General features: G+C 40.5%; 1 protein-coding gene across 1 annotated transcript in view; it reads right to left on the bottom strand.

The window, feature by feature from the left end:
- COL23A1 (collagen type XXIII alpha 1 chain) overlaps positions 1-15,271 on the bottom strand; it is a 324,183-nt gene that overhangs the window by 12,544 nt on the left and 296,368 nt on the right. The window contains exons 15-28 of the mRNA XM_030572434.1: positions 15,077-15,139; positions 14,079-14,123; positions 13,428-13,505; positions 11,525-11,548; positions 10,098-10,151; positions 9,011-9,055; positions 8,438-8,518; positions 6,532-6,594; positions 4,985-5,026; positions 3,928-3,954; positions 3,170-3,241; positions 3,005-3,058; positions 1,363-1,389; positions 794-847 (exon numbers count right to left, since the gene is read on the bottom strand). Coding sequence (XP_030428294.1) covers positions 794-847; positions 1,363-1,389; positions 3,005-3,058; positions 3,170-3,241; positions 3,928-3,954; positions 4,985-5,026; positions 6,532-6,594; positions 8,438-8,518; positions 9,011-9,055; positions 10,098-10,151; positions 11,525-11,548; positions 13,428-13,505; positions 14,079-14,123; positions 15,077-15,139 — 729 coding nt within the window. The remainder of the gene's footprint in view (positions 1-793; positions 848-1,362; positions 1,390-3,004; positions 3,059-3,169; positions 3,242-3,927; positions 3,955-4,984; positions 5,027-6,531; positions 6,595-8,437; positions 8,519-9,010; positions 9,056-10,097; positions 10,152-11,524; positions 11,549-13,427; positions 13,506-14,078; positions 14,124-15,076; positions 15,140-15,271) is intronic.

The following is a 15,271-nucleotide window of genomic DNA, read 5'->3' as shown; positions in this document are numbered from 1 at the left end:
CAGCTCTACTTCAATGTAGGTACACTGCTTTGACATAAAGAGGGACTCACACCAGTGAGATGCTGGAGTAAACCACACCAGTGTAGGCCTTGCTTAACACTGATGCAGTGCAAATTTCTCTATTGTGGACACAGGCCCTGTAGTACTAACAGGTTAGAAATGTTTAGTCTGTTCCCATTCACCTTAGTGAAACCAGCAAGATAATATCTATACTTTTAACAACTGTCTTTACCTGGGTTACAAGTACCTTGGATCTCTATATTAAAAAGAGTTTTAAAGCATCTATGGACAGAACCTGAGACACTGACTCAGTTTTCACTGGGTCTTTGCTTGTGCAAGATACCCCTGAAGTCAGAACTTTAGGATCTGATCCCTAATTGACGTTTTTCACCACTGATGAGTTTTCTTTTTCTTTCGTTTTTAAAAAACAAACAAACAAACCCCTTCTGGCAGTTTGGTCACTAAAATAAAAATTGGTTAGACTACGTCCTCTTCATTCTTTGGTTCTCATGCTCTAGGGCACAGGGCTGCAATGTTTGTGTCGCAGCGACTGCAGGAGAAATTATTATTGATGTGAAAACATTTCTATTAAATATTTTACATATAATGTAAAGGGGTTTTTTTGTGTATGTACATATAGATACACACAAAAAATGTAATTTCATGGATAAACTTTGGGCAAACTACTTCTCCTATTTACATTGTTTCAGCCTTGTTGGCTTAAAAGGGTTGCCATGACTGTGTGAACAGAATCTGGCCCTTTGTGACCAGGAAAGATTTAAAATATACTGACCTTCTCTCCCCTTTCACTTTTATCTCCTTTCTCACCTCGTAGACCTGGGAAACCCTATCAAGAGAATTTTAAATATGAGAAAGGTATTTGTAAGTTTAGTTCCAAACAACTCCATAAAATGCATGCTAGCTCACAAGGTCAATTAGAAAGAAACCACATATTTTGCACACATCAGTGGCTGAGTTCTTTGGGGGAAAGCTAATGGTTTAATATACTTTCATGGTATCATATTCCCTGGACAAGGATTTTGATTTTGTTAGTCTGATACATTTTCAGTGAAGTCAAAATGCCTCATCCAGCCACTAGGTAGCATTCAATCAAGCTGTGGCACAGTTACATCTGTGGGGCATGAAGTGGAGTGGCTGTACTGCAATAAGTGTGCAACAGCAAGTCCACTTCTCATCCACCAGATCACTCCTCTGGGCACAGCAGACTTAACTGAAAATGAAAGATAAAGTGTTTGCTATTTTTCCTATATGGAAAATAAGTATTTGTAAAATTAAAACGCCACCGATTTTAATGTTAATGTTCGCAGATGCCACAATTAAAATAATGCATCAAATACTTACATCTAATCCTGGTTCCCCTGGCTTGCCCTGGGGTTATATTAAAAAAAAGAAGAAAAGATGCCATGTTAAGTGTTTGTTATGTTATATGTAAACTTAGAACTATTTGGCAAAATAACTAAGTAAACTCTGTGTCTTGTAGTTTTGTTGGGACTCAATATAAATGTACATAACTAATGTTTAAGCAAACAACGCCTGGAGAGTTAAAGGGAAAGTATTTTTTGCAGTTCTCATATGCAAATGATTTGGTATTGTTGTTGACAATAATTCTCTTAAGGCAGGTGCATGTTACCTGGGAACATGGGGAATGTGGACAAACTAAACTGTATCATTTAGAATCTTCTGTGTTTGACAAAAGTAGGTCAGAATTGTCCCTGGTGTAACTCTATTGACTTCCAGTTGATAGGAAGTGATATATAGAGAGAGAACAATAGGGTGGCTTGGAACCATGACCTGAAGCTAGCTAGCTAGATCCAGATAATAAGGGATAAGATCACAGAATGCAGTGGTACATGCATAGCAGATTTCTGGAAAGCAAATCTGGGGGAATTAAAGACATCTAGCGAGAAAGGTGTAATGGTAGAAAGCATTAATATCTATTCACATGGAAGGTGACTGGATAATCTTAAAGACACTGTAATTAAAGCACAGCTGACTACAGACTACTTTGAAAAAGAAGAAATCCAGTAAACTAACCTCTTTGGATTTATACCAGGGATGAATTTGGTTCAGTAAGTCTATGATTGTCTTTATCTTTTTAAATATATTAATGCCCTGGAGAACATGGCAATCTCAGAAGACTCAGATGCTATCATTTGTATCATACACATCTACAAGGAGAATAAAAAATGTGTGTGCAAAAGAAAAACTGGAGGGAGGTAAAGAGCCTTATGCTGCATTCTGCTGCTCAAAAATACATTTGGCATTCCTTTCCGTAGATGCAGCCCTGCTCAGCCTATAAAGCTCTCTCATCAGATACCTATTCACTAGTGATTGAAGTCCTCTCTAAATACATGTACTATGACATTTATTTAACAGGGCTAACAGGAACCCAGTGATTGCTGAGGACTCTTTGGCTGACAGTCTACTTGTCAGCAAAAATGGATTTTTTTTTATAATTAAAATGACAATATAGCCTATAATTAGGTTATATTTGGTTCAACTTGAGAGTTAGATCTTTAGGAATTTTCTTCACTCCATTAGCTAACTGGCTTAGGAGATGGATGCCAAAGCAGACTGCAGAGTGGATTTCAAATTAATTTTATATTTTTGCCTCAAAGTAAAAATGTCTCAAAGCAGGTGTACGCCCATTAAGGACTGAATTCATCTGATTATGAAGTACTCATAATCCAACAATTCCATGGGTACCTAGGACTTCCTTTGTATCACCATGCTGTATGCTGTGGCCACTCTGAACATCAAAGAAATAGCAGGAATAGAACTCGGATCCTGCTGCTCCCAATACACAGGCCTGTGCTACTTGAGCTAAAGGAGCACCTGTTAGCGACTAACAGTATAGTGCCTTTGACCCACAGTTTTGCAATTCTGATTATATCCAGTAAAGGGAAGGTTTGCATATACGCTCTAGCCAGTTCATTATAATTACAATATATTTTTATCTTCTCTTTCCCTATTGAATTATTACCTTCTCCCCTTTGGTGCCTGGTAAGCCAATAAGTCCCGGGGGACCAGCAGGACCCTAAAAAGAAAAGCGATCTATCAGAAGGATTTGGAAAACTGCTACTAAAAGTATTTTTGTAGAAAAAAATGCAAGCCAGCAGATTTCCAACATACAAACCAAGCTACTCACAGGTGGCCCAGTGTCACCAGCTGCCCCTTTCTCACCATGGTCACCTTTTTCTCCCTTTACACCATCCAAGCCCTGCATGAAAAGACAGTGACAATTACCAAGGGGAGACAGTGTACATAAGAGGATTGGACTGGGTAGGTTATAAATACCCTGGGCTCAAATTCTTCTCTCATATACTCTGGCGAAACTGCCATTGAAGGCTAGAGGAATTGTGCCAGTGTGACTGAGGACAGATCAGGACCAATGTAAAAGTTAACTGTATTATCTAGGATCAGAATTACAGTACTTGGACAAGGAAAAGGCCAGTTAGTACATCAACTCCATTTCATGCAGAAGCAGAACAGTTAATACCTCTGACCTATCTGAAGTTTATCTCCCTGCCTCCCTGTAAACATATAATACTTTGCATGTATATATACAGTTGAACAGTAAGTTTTCTTGAATACATCACATGAGAAATGTTTGGAACTAAAAGTTTAAACATATAGGTTAGGAAACAGTTAACATCACACGTTCTGTGCAAACACAACAACAAAGAGGATTCAAGTTTATAAGTCTATTTGGAGGAAATATTGCTGATACAGTATGGGCCTAATTTTCAAAAACGTCAAGTACCCACAACTGCAATGAATGCTTTTGGTGCTCCACAATTCTAAAACCCAGTCCCTATGGTTGATCATAGCCCTTTGTGTTCTCTCTCAGTCATGCACCAGCAGCCTGGAAGTACTGTGTGACAAACACCTAATGTATTGACTCACCTTAGGACCTGGGATTCCTTGAGGACCCTGCAGGGAAGACAATGGTGAATTTGAAAAAAAACAACAACAACGGATTTTTAAGTCAATTAAATATAATCAAATACAATTCCCCAATCATTTTTTTGTGTTAGACGCATAGATCTGGCTTTGGCAGTGATGTATTATAATTATTTAATCTCAAACATTTCTTCTCAAGGTGGATGGTAGTTTTTTGTCTCTCCTAGACCAACTCAATAGGAATGAAAAGTCATTTCTTGCATAATGTACGAAATCCTTTGAAATTAACCTTGGATAAAGAAGGCTACAGAATGCTTTCTGAAGAGGGAAAATTATAAAGCATTCTGCTGCTTAACGTGCACCCCAACATTAATATCCTTTTGAATCCAAGTGAATTGGAAAAGACCTTCGGGATCCCTTCTCCTGAAACTGTAGGTGCTATCTTAAGTAAACAGTCTATCAGAAGTGTTCCCTTATTCAGTACCTCAGAATAGTTCCCAAGACATGCTGCCTCTTCCTCCCACCTACAAATGTGCTCAGAACAGTGACTAGTCTAATCTTCTGGCACATCTCAAGGCTCCGTTTTGTCCTACGTTTGACACTTCCCAGACATCTTAGAGGTCTCTGTTGAATAAGCTCAGGGGGTGTCAATCCTGCAATGGCAAAATTCCATTGACTTCAGTAGGACTAGAATCCAGCCTAATTTGTACAAGTGTCTATGCTGATGGCAGTTCTTGCCATTTCTATTCCTAAAATGCCTGGGCCTGCACTGTTATCAACTGCAAATACAGTTACACACGTGCTCAAGTACATTCCTGATTCAGGGCCTGAAACAGCATTCAGACCTTTCTAGAGAAAACGTTACAGAACACAAGAAATGGTGCTTAAGCTAGTTTGGAAACCACATTATAGCCTATTAGTCCCTAATTCTTCAGGTTGCTCAATGAAGTCTAAGGTGCGCAGGATAGCAGACAATAAAGTGCCTCCTTCTTTAATAAATTTAATGTGCTAATGAATTTTCAGACATTCTCTAATGTAAGTGCTGTTTTTCGTAACTTACCATAGGGCCTGGCAATCCAGGGGGTCCTGGTTCTGGTATTATCTGAAAATAGGAATTCCATTATGTATTAAAATGGGTTGGTAGCACGTACTGGGTTGTGCCATATTAACACATGAATAGTGTGGTCATTGTTTATTGTTTAACTGGTTTTAGTTAACACCACCTGGATTCACAAAGGGGCTTGTCGAGGAGAAGAATGACACCTGCTGGATCAATATGACAGCTGAATTATGGGATATTCTGAGATGAGTGCCCCTCAAGCTCTCCTATTGAAGTTGTTCCACTTTAATTAAATATTGTAAATATTGATTGGGTCAGAGAAAGTGAGAATGACTCTACAGCCTAGTGATAGGGCACTCACTTGTGAGGTGGCATTTCCCTACTCTAACCTCTTCTCCTCATCAGGCAGGGGTGGGAAACTTGAACTGGTGGTCTACCCTATCCACTGGGCTAAAGGAGATAAGGGATGTCCTCCCTCCCGCTCTCATTTTGTGTAGAGCTAGGTGGCCTCTGAGCACGCCTACCTGATGGGGCCCTGCAGGCAAATTAGGTGTAAAGTGCCTAGCATCCCCCTGTTCAGGGATCACGCTGGTGCCTAGAGGGAGGCAGTAGTGCACATGCCCAGAGGAAGGCACCAAGGGAACTTTTACTGTAAAAGTTTAGTTGCTGAGTGAGTTTAGGTGCCTATAAGGTGAGGCAGCAGCCAAGCTGGATCACAAAATACAAGTGCCTGAAATGTGATTTCTCTAATTTTGTTAGGAATCTATCCCCTTTCATGCAGACCTGAGAAGAATGGCTTCCTATTTGATTAAAACAAATAATCTCAGTTCTGGTGTCATTAATAAAAAAGCTTTCATTGAAACCAACTTTAAAAAATAATTTAAAATGAGCAAATGAAATATATATGTAAATACTGTAAAACCAGAATAAAGTCACAAGGATGCTTCTCAGAATAGGACACAATTACCACATTGCTGCTCAACACTTCCATGATCAATGTACAATCTAAGGCAGGAGCTGGCAACCTGTCAGAAGTGGTGTGCTGAGTCTTTGTTTATTCACTCTAATTTAAGGTTTTGCACGCCAGTCATACATTTTAACGTTTTTAGAAGGTCTCTTTCTATAAGTCTATAATATATAACTAAACTATTGTTGTATGTAAAGTAAACAAGGTTTTTAAAATGTTTAAGAAGCTTCATTTAAAATTAAATTAAAATGCAGAGCCCCTCAGGGCGGTGGCCAGGACCTGGACAGTCTGAGTGCCACTGAAAATCAGCTCACGTGCCGCCTTTGGCACACGTGCCACAGGTTGCCTACCCCTGATCTAAGGCTAAAAAGAACATTAACTTTGCAGAGTTATCAACAGATGCATCGTAACGCTACACTCTGTGAGGAAGAATTGTGCATCAGTTATAATTGAAAATGCAGTGTTTTGCTCATCACCATTACTGCCGCATGTACCTAAAGGACTAAAAATATAACTGCAGCCTATGCACATACCGACTTCTTTTAATATTGATAGTATCAGCAACACTGTGCTGTCTTACATGATTGTTCTGCAAACATGGGGATCCGGTTTCTCCTCTCTCTCCTTTTGGCCCATCGATTCCCTAAATGGTAAAAACAATGCTGAATTTACACATCCAAGGCTTCCAAAAAGGCTGTAAGAAGAGAGAAAAATATATTTTCCTAATCTTATTCTGAAGTCTTTACTCAAGCAAAATTCTCATTTGCTTCAGTGGAGCTGTTACATGAGTGAAGGGGGTTTTACCGAAATAAGGTTTTTAACGTGGGCTCCCTACTAGGAAAGCTACTGTTTCCACTGTCTTACTGCAGCTCAGGGATGCCACAGACTTGTCAGGCTCTGATCCTGCATGTTGTGTTCTGCCTGAGCAGACCCTCCCTGTCACCATTGAGCTGCATTGTTTTTCATCCACATGGAGCAGCTTGCACCATTGGCTCCTTAATAAACCTCTACCCCGATATAACGCTGTCCTCGGGAGCCAAAAAATCTTACCGTGTTATAGGTGAAACTGTGTTATATTGAACTTGCTTTGATCCACCGGAGCGCGCAGCCCCGCCCCTCCAGAGCCCTGCTTTACCGCATTATGTCCAAATTCATGTTATAGTGGGTTGCGTTATATCGGCGTAGCGGTGTATTTATGGCTCTGATTCAGCAAAGTAGTTAAGCACATGCTTAACTCTAAGCCCCAAAAAGGGCTGGAAGGGACTTCAAGAAGTCACTGAATCCAGGTCTCTGGGCTGAGGCAGGACTGAATAAACTTAAGACTATCCCTGACAGGTGTTGGTCTAAACTCTTCTTAAAATCCTCCCAATGATGGAGATTTCAGAAATTCCCTTGGAAGCTTGCAGAGCTTAACTACCTTTATAGCTAAAAAGTTTGTCCTAATAGCTAACTAAAATCTCCCTTGCTGCAGATCAAGTCCATCACTTCTTGTCCTACCTTCAGTGGACACAGAGAACAATTGATCCCCATCTTCTTTATAACAGCCCTCAAAATATTTGAAGACTATCATGTCTCCCCTCAGACTTCTCTTCTCAAGACTAAACAAGCCCAGTTTTTTAAACCTTTTCTCACAGGCCAGGTTTTTTAAACCTTTTACCATTTTTGTTGCTCTCTTCTGGACTTTCTTTTTCCTCAAAGTGTGGCACCCAGAACTTGACACGTTCCGAAGTCCCATTGACTTCAAATGGCATTTAAGCACATAATTTTAAGTGCTTTGCACGGGTCTATGAGAACTATGTTGTTTGGGGACCTGAGAATGTGTTTCTGCGACTTCCACCTAAAACCTCTCTAGACATCACACATAGCTCCTTAATAAATCAACACAGTTCTGTCCCCTCAAGTGAGTTTGCTTCACATTTTCCAAGAGCTAGTGCATTTTTCAACTTTTACATTACAGTATTGATGGAAAACAGGTTGAAGAACAAGGTACCTTTCGTGACAGCACTACACAAGATACAAAACACACAGATGGAGAAAGAAGAACATGGGGAGAAAGCCTAGCATAAGTTTGTACAATAATAATCATATATCTTATTGTACTGTACTGATTGTGGTATTACTGCTGAAGAAACAACACTGGTGGTGAACATGCAGCTCACTCCTCATGTCCTTTGCTAAAAATGTACCTCTTCTTATTCAGTTAATCACCTTTGTTTTCCATCAGTGAATCATTTCATGTATTCTAAAACTGACTTTAGCTAAGCAATGCCATTTGCAAATATTTCTTCAGCTCCTTGAGAGTTCTGACATATCATAGCATTAATCTTACTGTTAACACAGAGAACTAAGCTTATGAGTTAACAGTAATATTGGTTTGATAGGGATATAATTTAAACTAACAAAGCATCTAGATATATAACACACATCTATGGAACCAATATGCTGGAGGCAATAAGCCCCATGTATATATTGACAGACAGACATACCGGTAGGCCAGACAAGCCCATTTCTCCAATCTCTCCTTTTTGTCCCATTATCCCAGGATTTCCTGGGTCTCCTTTAGATCCCTGCAGGTCACAGAACAGAGCTTTATTAGGAGAAAGGTAGATCTATTAAGTACAGCTCTATCTAAATATACCTCCCCCTTTCGCTCCCTCTTCTCCATATTACTACTTCTTCAGTACACATCAAAACACCCCTTAATATTAAACATTGTAAATACTGATTTTGCAGTGCAGTAGAATTTAATTTAGTGGCCAAAGAGAATGCAGAAATTTAAGATTTACTAAAGAATTTGAGAGACTGTTTCATGAGCTACACAAAACTAATTCAACTTGTGTGGGATCTGAACAGTATACTGGAGACTGATAACTGACCGAAGGGGCCATTAGCAAAAGGCAGTGAGGTCAAAGAAGGGCAGATGAAGATTGCTGTCTTTGCATGGTCAGATTTAGTTTTGCAAACTGCACTTAGCATGGCCACGTAAGGAATTCTTTTAACTCAGCTGCTAACTGCCATACCAGAACAGTTATAATTTTATAAAACCATACATCTGGTACCTTTTCTCCATCAACTCCAGGTGGACCAGGCAATCCAAGCTCCCCCTACAGCAGTACAAATGAGTAAAGGTATAACATCAAGTGAAACCAGAAAATAATTTCACAAAAGAACTGGATGTAAACGTAAATCCTCATTTTTGTACTGAGTCTGAAGGCCATCAACTTATGAGCAGCCTGAGGTAGAAAATGACATGTTTTTATTTCAAGTGAAGTGCCAGGTTTCATTAGTTAAGTAGAATTTGGATTGAACTGACAGGCAGAGATATACATTATTCTGAACCAATCTAAATATAATTTCCTAGTAAGATACTTTTGTGCATATTTGCTATGAGGAATTATAACTGATTGAGTATTATTTATTGCCTATTGATCTTGCCCCTGAATGAAGGTGACCATTTCACAAAGAGTGGCTGGTACTGGTGCTGGTACTGTACAATACTAAATATGTGTATGTGAAACACTAAGACATGGTAGGTGTGAGAACATGGCTTCCAGTAGGAGAAAACAAGATAAAACCTAGAATTTAGGACTATCAGTAGCCAAGCACAGTGCACGCTCACAAGCATTTTCTTTATCAATGGGTGTAATCCAGACTCCACTGAGTTCAATGGCAAAACTCCCATTGACTTCAGTGAGGTCTGAATTTCACCCCAATATATACAGGAATGTGTATGGGCTCACTTCCCAGTACAGTACAACACATTCATTTAGACAAGGCCAGCAGAAGGGTGCTGGCCCACTGATGGAGTGAAAAAAACACCAAAAAACAAATATACTTTTGCATCTAGGTAAAAGGCTTCTGTTGTTCAGAGAGGAGGGGAATTTAGAATGCTCTTTTCCCTGCAGACAGACTCATGAGTTAAAATACCGAGGTTCAGCCCTTGCCTGCCTCCCACCCTTTGTGATTTGGGAGACACTTCTCCAGTCTTGCTCTAAGATGTCATCACAAGGGGACACATCCCGCCATAGTTCCACATGGAGAACTCCCATTGATTTTGCATGAGGATCTATGTCAGGCTGTGGTGAGGAGGCACTGTATATGCTGCATGCCACGAAATACTGTCTGTATAACAGAGGTCAATCCAACCTTTGGTCCTGGAGCTCCTTGAGGACCTGGAGGCCCTTGGGGTCCTGGTGGGCCCTGAAAACCCAGCAAAGAAAGATGGCGTAAATATAACTGTCTAGAGTATCATTACTAATCCAGCACATGTTTACTTCACTCTGGAGATCAGCCATGAGCGCAGCTTCTCATATAGGCTACGTTTACAATTGGAGCCAGGGGTGTAATTCCCAGCTTGAGCTCATCATGCTGGCATGCTAAAAATGGTAGCATACTTGAGGTAGCATGGGCAGCAAGCAGTGGCACAGGCTAGCCTCCCTGAGTGGATACCCACAGAATACCCAACAAGCTGAGAATCACCCCCCCACACTCATTACAAGTGTAGACATAGCCATAGATTTATAGTAAATATTTGTCTAACTTATCATAGCAGAAATATCCATGACAAGATCAGCTAACATTAAACATACAAGGCTGTTTCCCACAACACAGGAAATGTTAACTCAAAAAAGACTCTGTCAAATCTGGTGTAGAGGGCCATGCTAGCACTGAAATACATGTGCTTAAAAGGCACACATTTCTAGAAATACGTAGATCTGGTCCAAAATCTGCCTTGTTGCCTGTGGGGATCTTACTTTTTCCATCCCCTCATTACTGGCCAACCCATGCAAGAGGAATGGTGCCTACCAATTCAGATGGACAGTAGACTAGATAGGTAAAATTCCCTCATTTATGGCTCAGCGTGACCATGATGTTTGAAATCAACCAGTCAATTCAACTCAATCCTACTGGTAGGTGAAACACGAGTTCCATTATGCCACATATGACGTGATTAAAAAGAAGTAGAAACAGAAAAGCATACATGAATACTAACAGCAGGAAAACATTCTGCTAAAAGTTTGCAAGCTCATGTAAACTATTCTTACTAGAGACCCTTGCAAACCAGGAGTTTGAAAACCCTTTGATGGGGATGTATTTTGTCATTTATAAGGGATCCCTAAATGGCACCACATCAGACATCTACCCCTTCAGCTTGAAAACCAACCAACAACATGTTGCATTATTCTGAGTTCCTAGTCCCCATTGTTGTACTTCACAAGGTTACATTTAATCACAGTTTAAAGTATTTAAACAGAACAGTTTTTAAGAGGCCTGTTCACTGAGAAGCAATGAGTGGGTAAATAGAAGAAATGACTGAGATCCCAGCGGATAAGCAGAACGGTAAAGGCAAGGTCAGTGACATTTTAATAATTTATTCCTGAGCATCTCAACATGCAGCACACACAAAACTCAACTGACTCAGAGACTGTGGGTCATTTTGTTAGTAAACTAAAACTCCAAACGTTTGGTGGAAGCCTTCAAATGATCTCAGTCCACAAATTCCATTGACAACACCACATGCTGTGCTATTCTGTCCAAACAACCCATGCAGACATCTGGCATATAGTAATTACCATCACTTTATGTTTCCCTGCAGCCTGTTATAAAACAATTAAAATGGTTTTCAAATGTGTCTGTAATTAAATATTTATTCTACTCAGCTTCTTTAATCTTTGCTAAATGGCAGCATTAAACATGGTCTCACTCCTTTTCTTGTATAGCAAGCACAGGCTACACAACGGGGGCATAATTTTCCATTACACGAACTTCAGGAAATTTTCCTTCTGAATACATTGTCTTATTGTTTTCATTTTACATAACTGACAGAGACAAAGGGGCAAATGGTGCCCTCCTTTACATGTACGATCTCATTATAGTCATGGGCACAGATCAGATTTGGCTCAAGTCACTTGTGTTATTTAGAGAACAAGCTACTTCAAATCGTGTCTAGCGGGGGGGAGGGGCTATGCAAAATGTTTGCCGCAAATCCTGAGACTCACCTGATTCAAGGTTTTGTGGTGACTCGGAAACTTGATTTATATTTGTACATTTTTCAGGGCTTCTGGGTCATGTTTTGTCACTGCACCCAGTCCTTCCACTCCCAATCAGCACTAGGCTGACACAGTCCTGCTGGGGCCTGCAATCCCTCTGTACTCTCAGCTCCAGTATCTTCTGGGGCTGGATGACTACTACTCCTACAGTCTCTGCTTGATTGGGGTAAGAACACCTGACTGGTTTGCTTCTCTTGGTCCCCAAACAGGTCTTCTAGGGACAAATGTGCCCACTTCCCTCTGCATTTCCTCTCCACCCTGCAGCATTTGAGCAGGAAAACCTCTTGTTTTTACTGTTGTGACAGCCTTAGCCTGGAGCCTTAGCTAATACTAGTCTAATTGGTCTAGATAATACTTAGTCCTGCCATGAGTGCAGGGGACTGGACAAGATGATCTCTCGAGTCCCTGCGATTCTATGATACCACAGGCTACACTTGCATGCTTAACAGTGAACAGAATGGCATCTAACTTCAAACCCACTCACAGTGACTCAGTGTGTTCATGCACCTTAGCCCATAGCGTAAACATGAGCAAATCAGGCTGAGGTAGTCTGTGCTGCTTCTGTACATCTAACCAAATCCTCTCTAGTGCACACATCAGCCTGGTGTCCGAACACTGCCAACACCTAGGAACTCACCTGATGCCCTCTGTCCTCTCACTCAGCCCTCCTGCCAGGCCACTCTTGCTCCTTAAATGTCCTCCTGGTCAGGAGGAAGCATTGGTCTATCAGCTCCCCATTTCTTCCTAGAGACTGGGTGATCTCTCCACAATTTCCCCACATCTCTGGGGGCACTGTGTGGTCATTCCTACAAAGCAGTGCCTTGGGTGTGGCTATATGGTTTAGGCAACTATGTCCACTGTTTAGGCTCCTGTTCCCTTCTTCTATCTTCTGGAGAGTGTGATGACTTCCCCACTTCCAGTAGAACAATGAAAACAAGGAAAACACTTCTGCTCCCACTGCCAGCCAGCTCTACTCTGTTGAGATTTTAAGAAGCCTCATAATCCTTAGCACAGGGATTCCCTAGCAATACACACTACCGGTCATGGGGCATCTTGGCTTTTTGGTCTCTTTCCCAGCAGCCATGCTAATGATTATGGGTCTTCTCTCAGGCCCAGATCTATGGTGACCAGTGGGGAAAGAGTAGCTTGAGGAAAGAGAGGGTCCTGTGTGGACAACATGAGGTTCAACCTTCCTAGTTATCTTGCAATTCCTGCTCATCAATCTGCAAGGTCTCCATCACTGCATCAACCAAACCCTGCAGGGTGAACTAACTTCCCCAAGCTACACTAGCATATGTCTCAAGATCAGCTCTCTCTCAGATTCACTGGATTTCAATTGGTGCAGTAATCTCAGCTGATTAATTCAACTGCAATTAAGAACAGGAGCACACAAAAAATTATCATCATCATCTTATTGCAGAGGTACCTTGAGTGCATCCAGGATTCTGCCATCATAGTCAATTATTACAGTATCGCCCTGTTCCCCCTTCAGGCCAGGTGGACCCTGGAGACAAAGGCAAATTGCAAACTTTGTGATAACAACTGTGGTGTTAACCCCTGAAAAGTGAGCAGCATGAAAACAACAGCTGGAACAGGGTTAAGTACTATTTTGGCCTCTAGATACTTTTTAATTTGTCTCCATATAAATATTACACATGCAATCGATACCAAGAATGTAGCTATACAGAGCAAATTCTGAAAGGACCTGGAAGTATACACTGAATGACAGGCAGAATGTAATTACCTAAGTTGGAATTTGACTGGTATAGTATCATTCCTATGTAAAAAAGCCATGGGATCTTTCAGTGACAGCAAGCGGTCAGCACCTCTCTGAGGTCAACAGTAAAACTGGATGCAACTTAACTGACTTCACGGGAGCTATCTGCATTAATTTGGCTCAATATCTATATGGTGATTTATTTTAATATGCTCCATCTTCCTTATTGTTCTTATACAGTACTGAACCCTTCAACTATACAGCAACAGATGACAGACAGAGTTGGATGGAGGAAACTGACCCATATTAAGGAGAATACAAGCATCTAAATTAGTGAGGCAAAACCAAACACTCATATACCCTTGGTCCAATGGGTCCATCTCCTCCTCTCTCACCAGGATTACCCTGAAAATGAACATCACCTTTATTATTCAGAAATAATAAAGTCAGAAGTATTATGAAAAAAGTCATTTACTGCATGATCGTCAAATACTTATTTTAGGTAAAAGTATAGTCTCAATAAGAAACTTCAAGGACAAATGGATTTTAGATATTTAGAAGCATATGCCTTGCTAAAATAACCTTAAAATAATCTAGCTGGCAACAAAAGAACCCCAGCCTGATCAGATATAAGACAGCAAAACCATTTATACAGATTTGACCTCTCACTTAAATATATTTACGAGTCACAAAGTGATGCCATTTCAATAGCTAAGCATTTAAACCTGAAAGTAAAAAGTTCCTAAAAGAGTGATACCAGCTTGAAGCAGAAGCAGCAGCAAGCACAAACCAGCACTGCTGCTATGGATTTAGAAGTAGAATGGCTAAGGGTGGTCTCCCAGTTTTGCACAGTTTCATGCATGACAGATGCATGACTGCTCTGAGCATAAACATACTTGGACGCAGATTCCATTAAAGCAAAATCAGCTGTAGAGGAACAGCTGATCATGAAGGGCGGACATGTTATGTTGTCATTGCTCAATTCAGCTAGGTCATGTTGGTGCATTTCTTTTCAGTTGCGGAGAAAAAGTAAAATTGAGAGACACACTAACACTAGCTATGTAGAATGGATATAGTACTAATCAACACATGCGAAGCAGAGGACAGAACTTACAAATTTCTTGCAAGACCATGCAGCCAAAAATGTCAGAAAGTGGTGATTCTGGAACTCTATTCTCAGTCTCAACCCACCATGGAAAGGTTAAATGCTAGTGAAAGTTTACAGGCTATGTTTTATTTTTTGCCATTTTAATGTAATTTTTAGAAAACAAATGTTTAAAACTCTTGTCAAATTGAAACCCACTGTCTCAATACTGTTGTGACCAACTTCCAGCTTAATGAACCTGTCTTTTATTTACCTTTGATCCTGGCAATCCATCTATTCCTTTCTCTCCTTTGGGACCTGTGCTTCCTTGCTCTCCCTGAAAATAAGATAATTCACATTGAACCTTACCAGGTATGAACTTTGAAGCCAAAACATCTTAAGTCTAACTTGATAGGCCAGAAAGCAATTTTCTTAACGTTACAGTACTTTGCCTTATCTTAAACCTCTA

This window comes from Gopherus evgoodei, chromosome 8 (assembly GCF_007399415.2).
Source record: "Gopherus evgoodei ecotype Sinaloan lineage chromosome 8, rGopEvg1_v1.p, whole genome shotgun sequence".
NCBI classification, from domain to species: domain Eukaryota; kingdom Metazoa; phylum Chordata; order Testudines; family Testudinidae; genus Gopherus; species Gopherus evgoodei.
The sequence above is the reverse complement of the archived record's forward strand: the minus strand, read 5'-3'. Positions and strand labels throughout refer to the sequence as shown.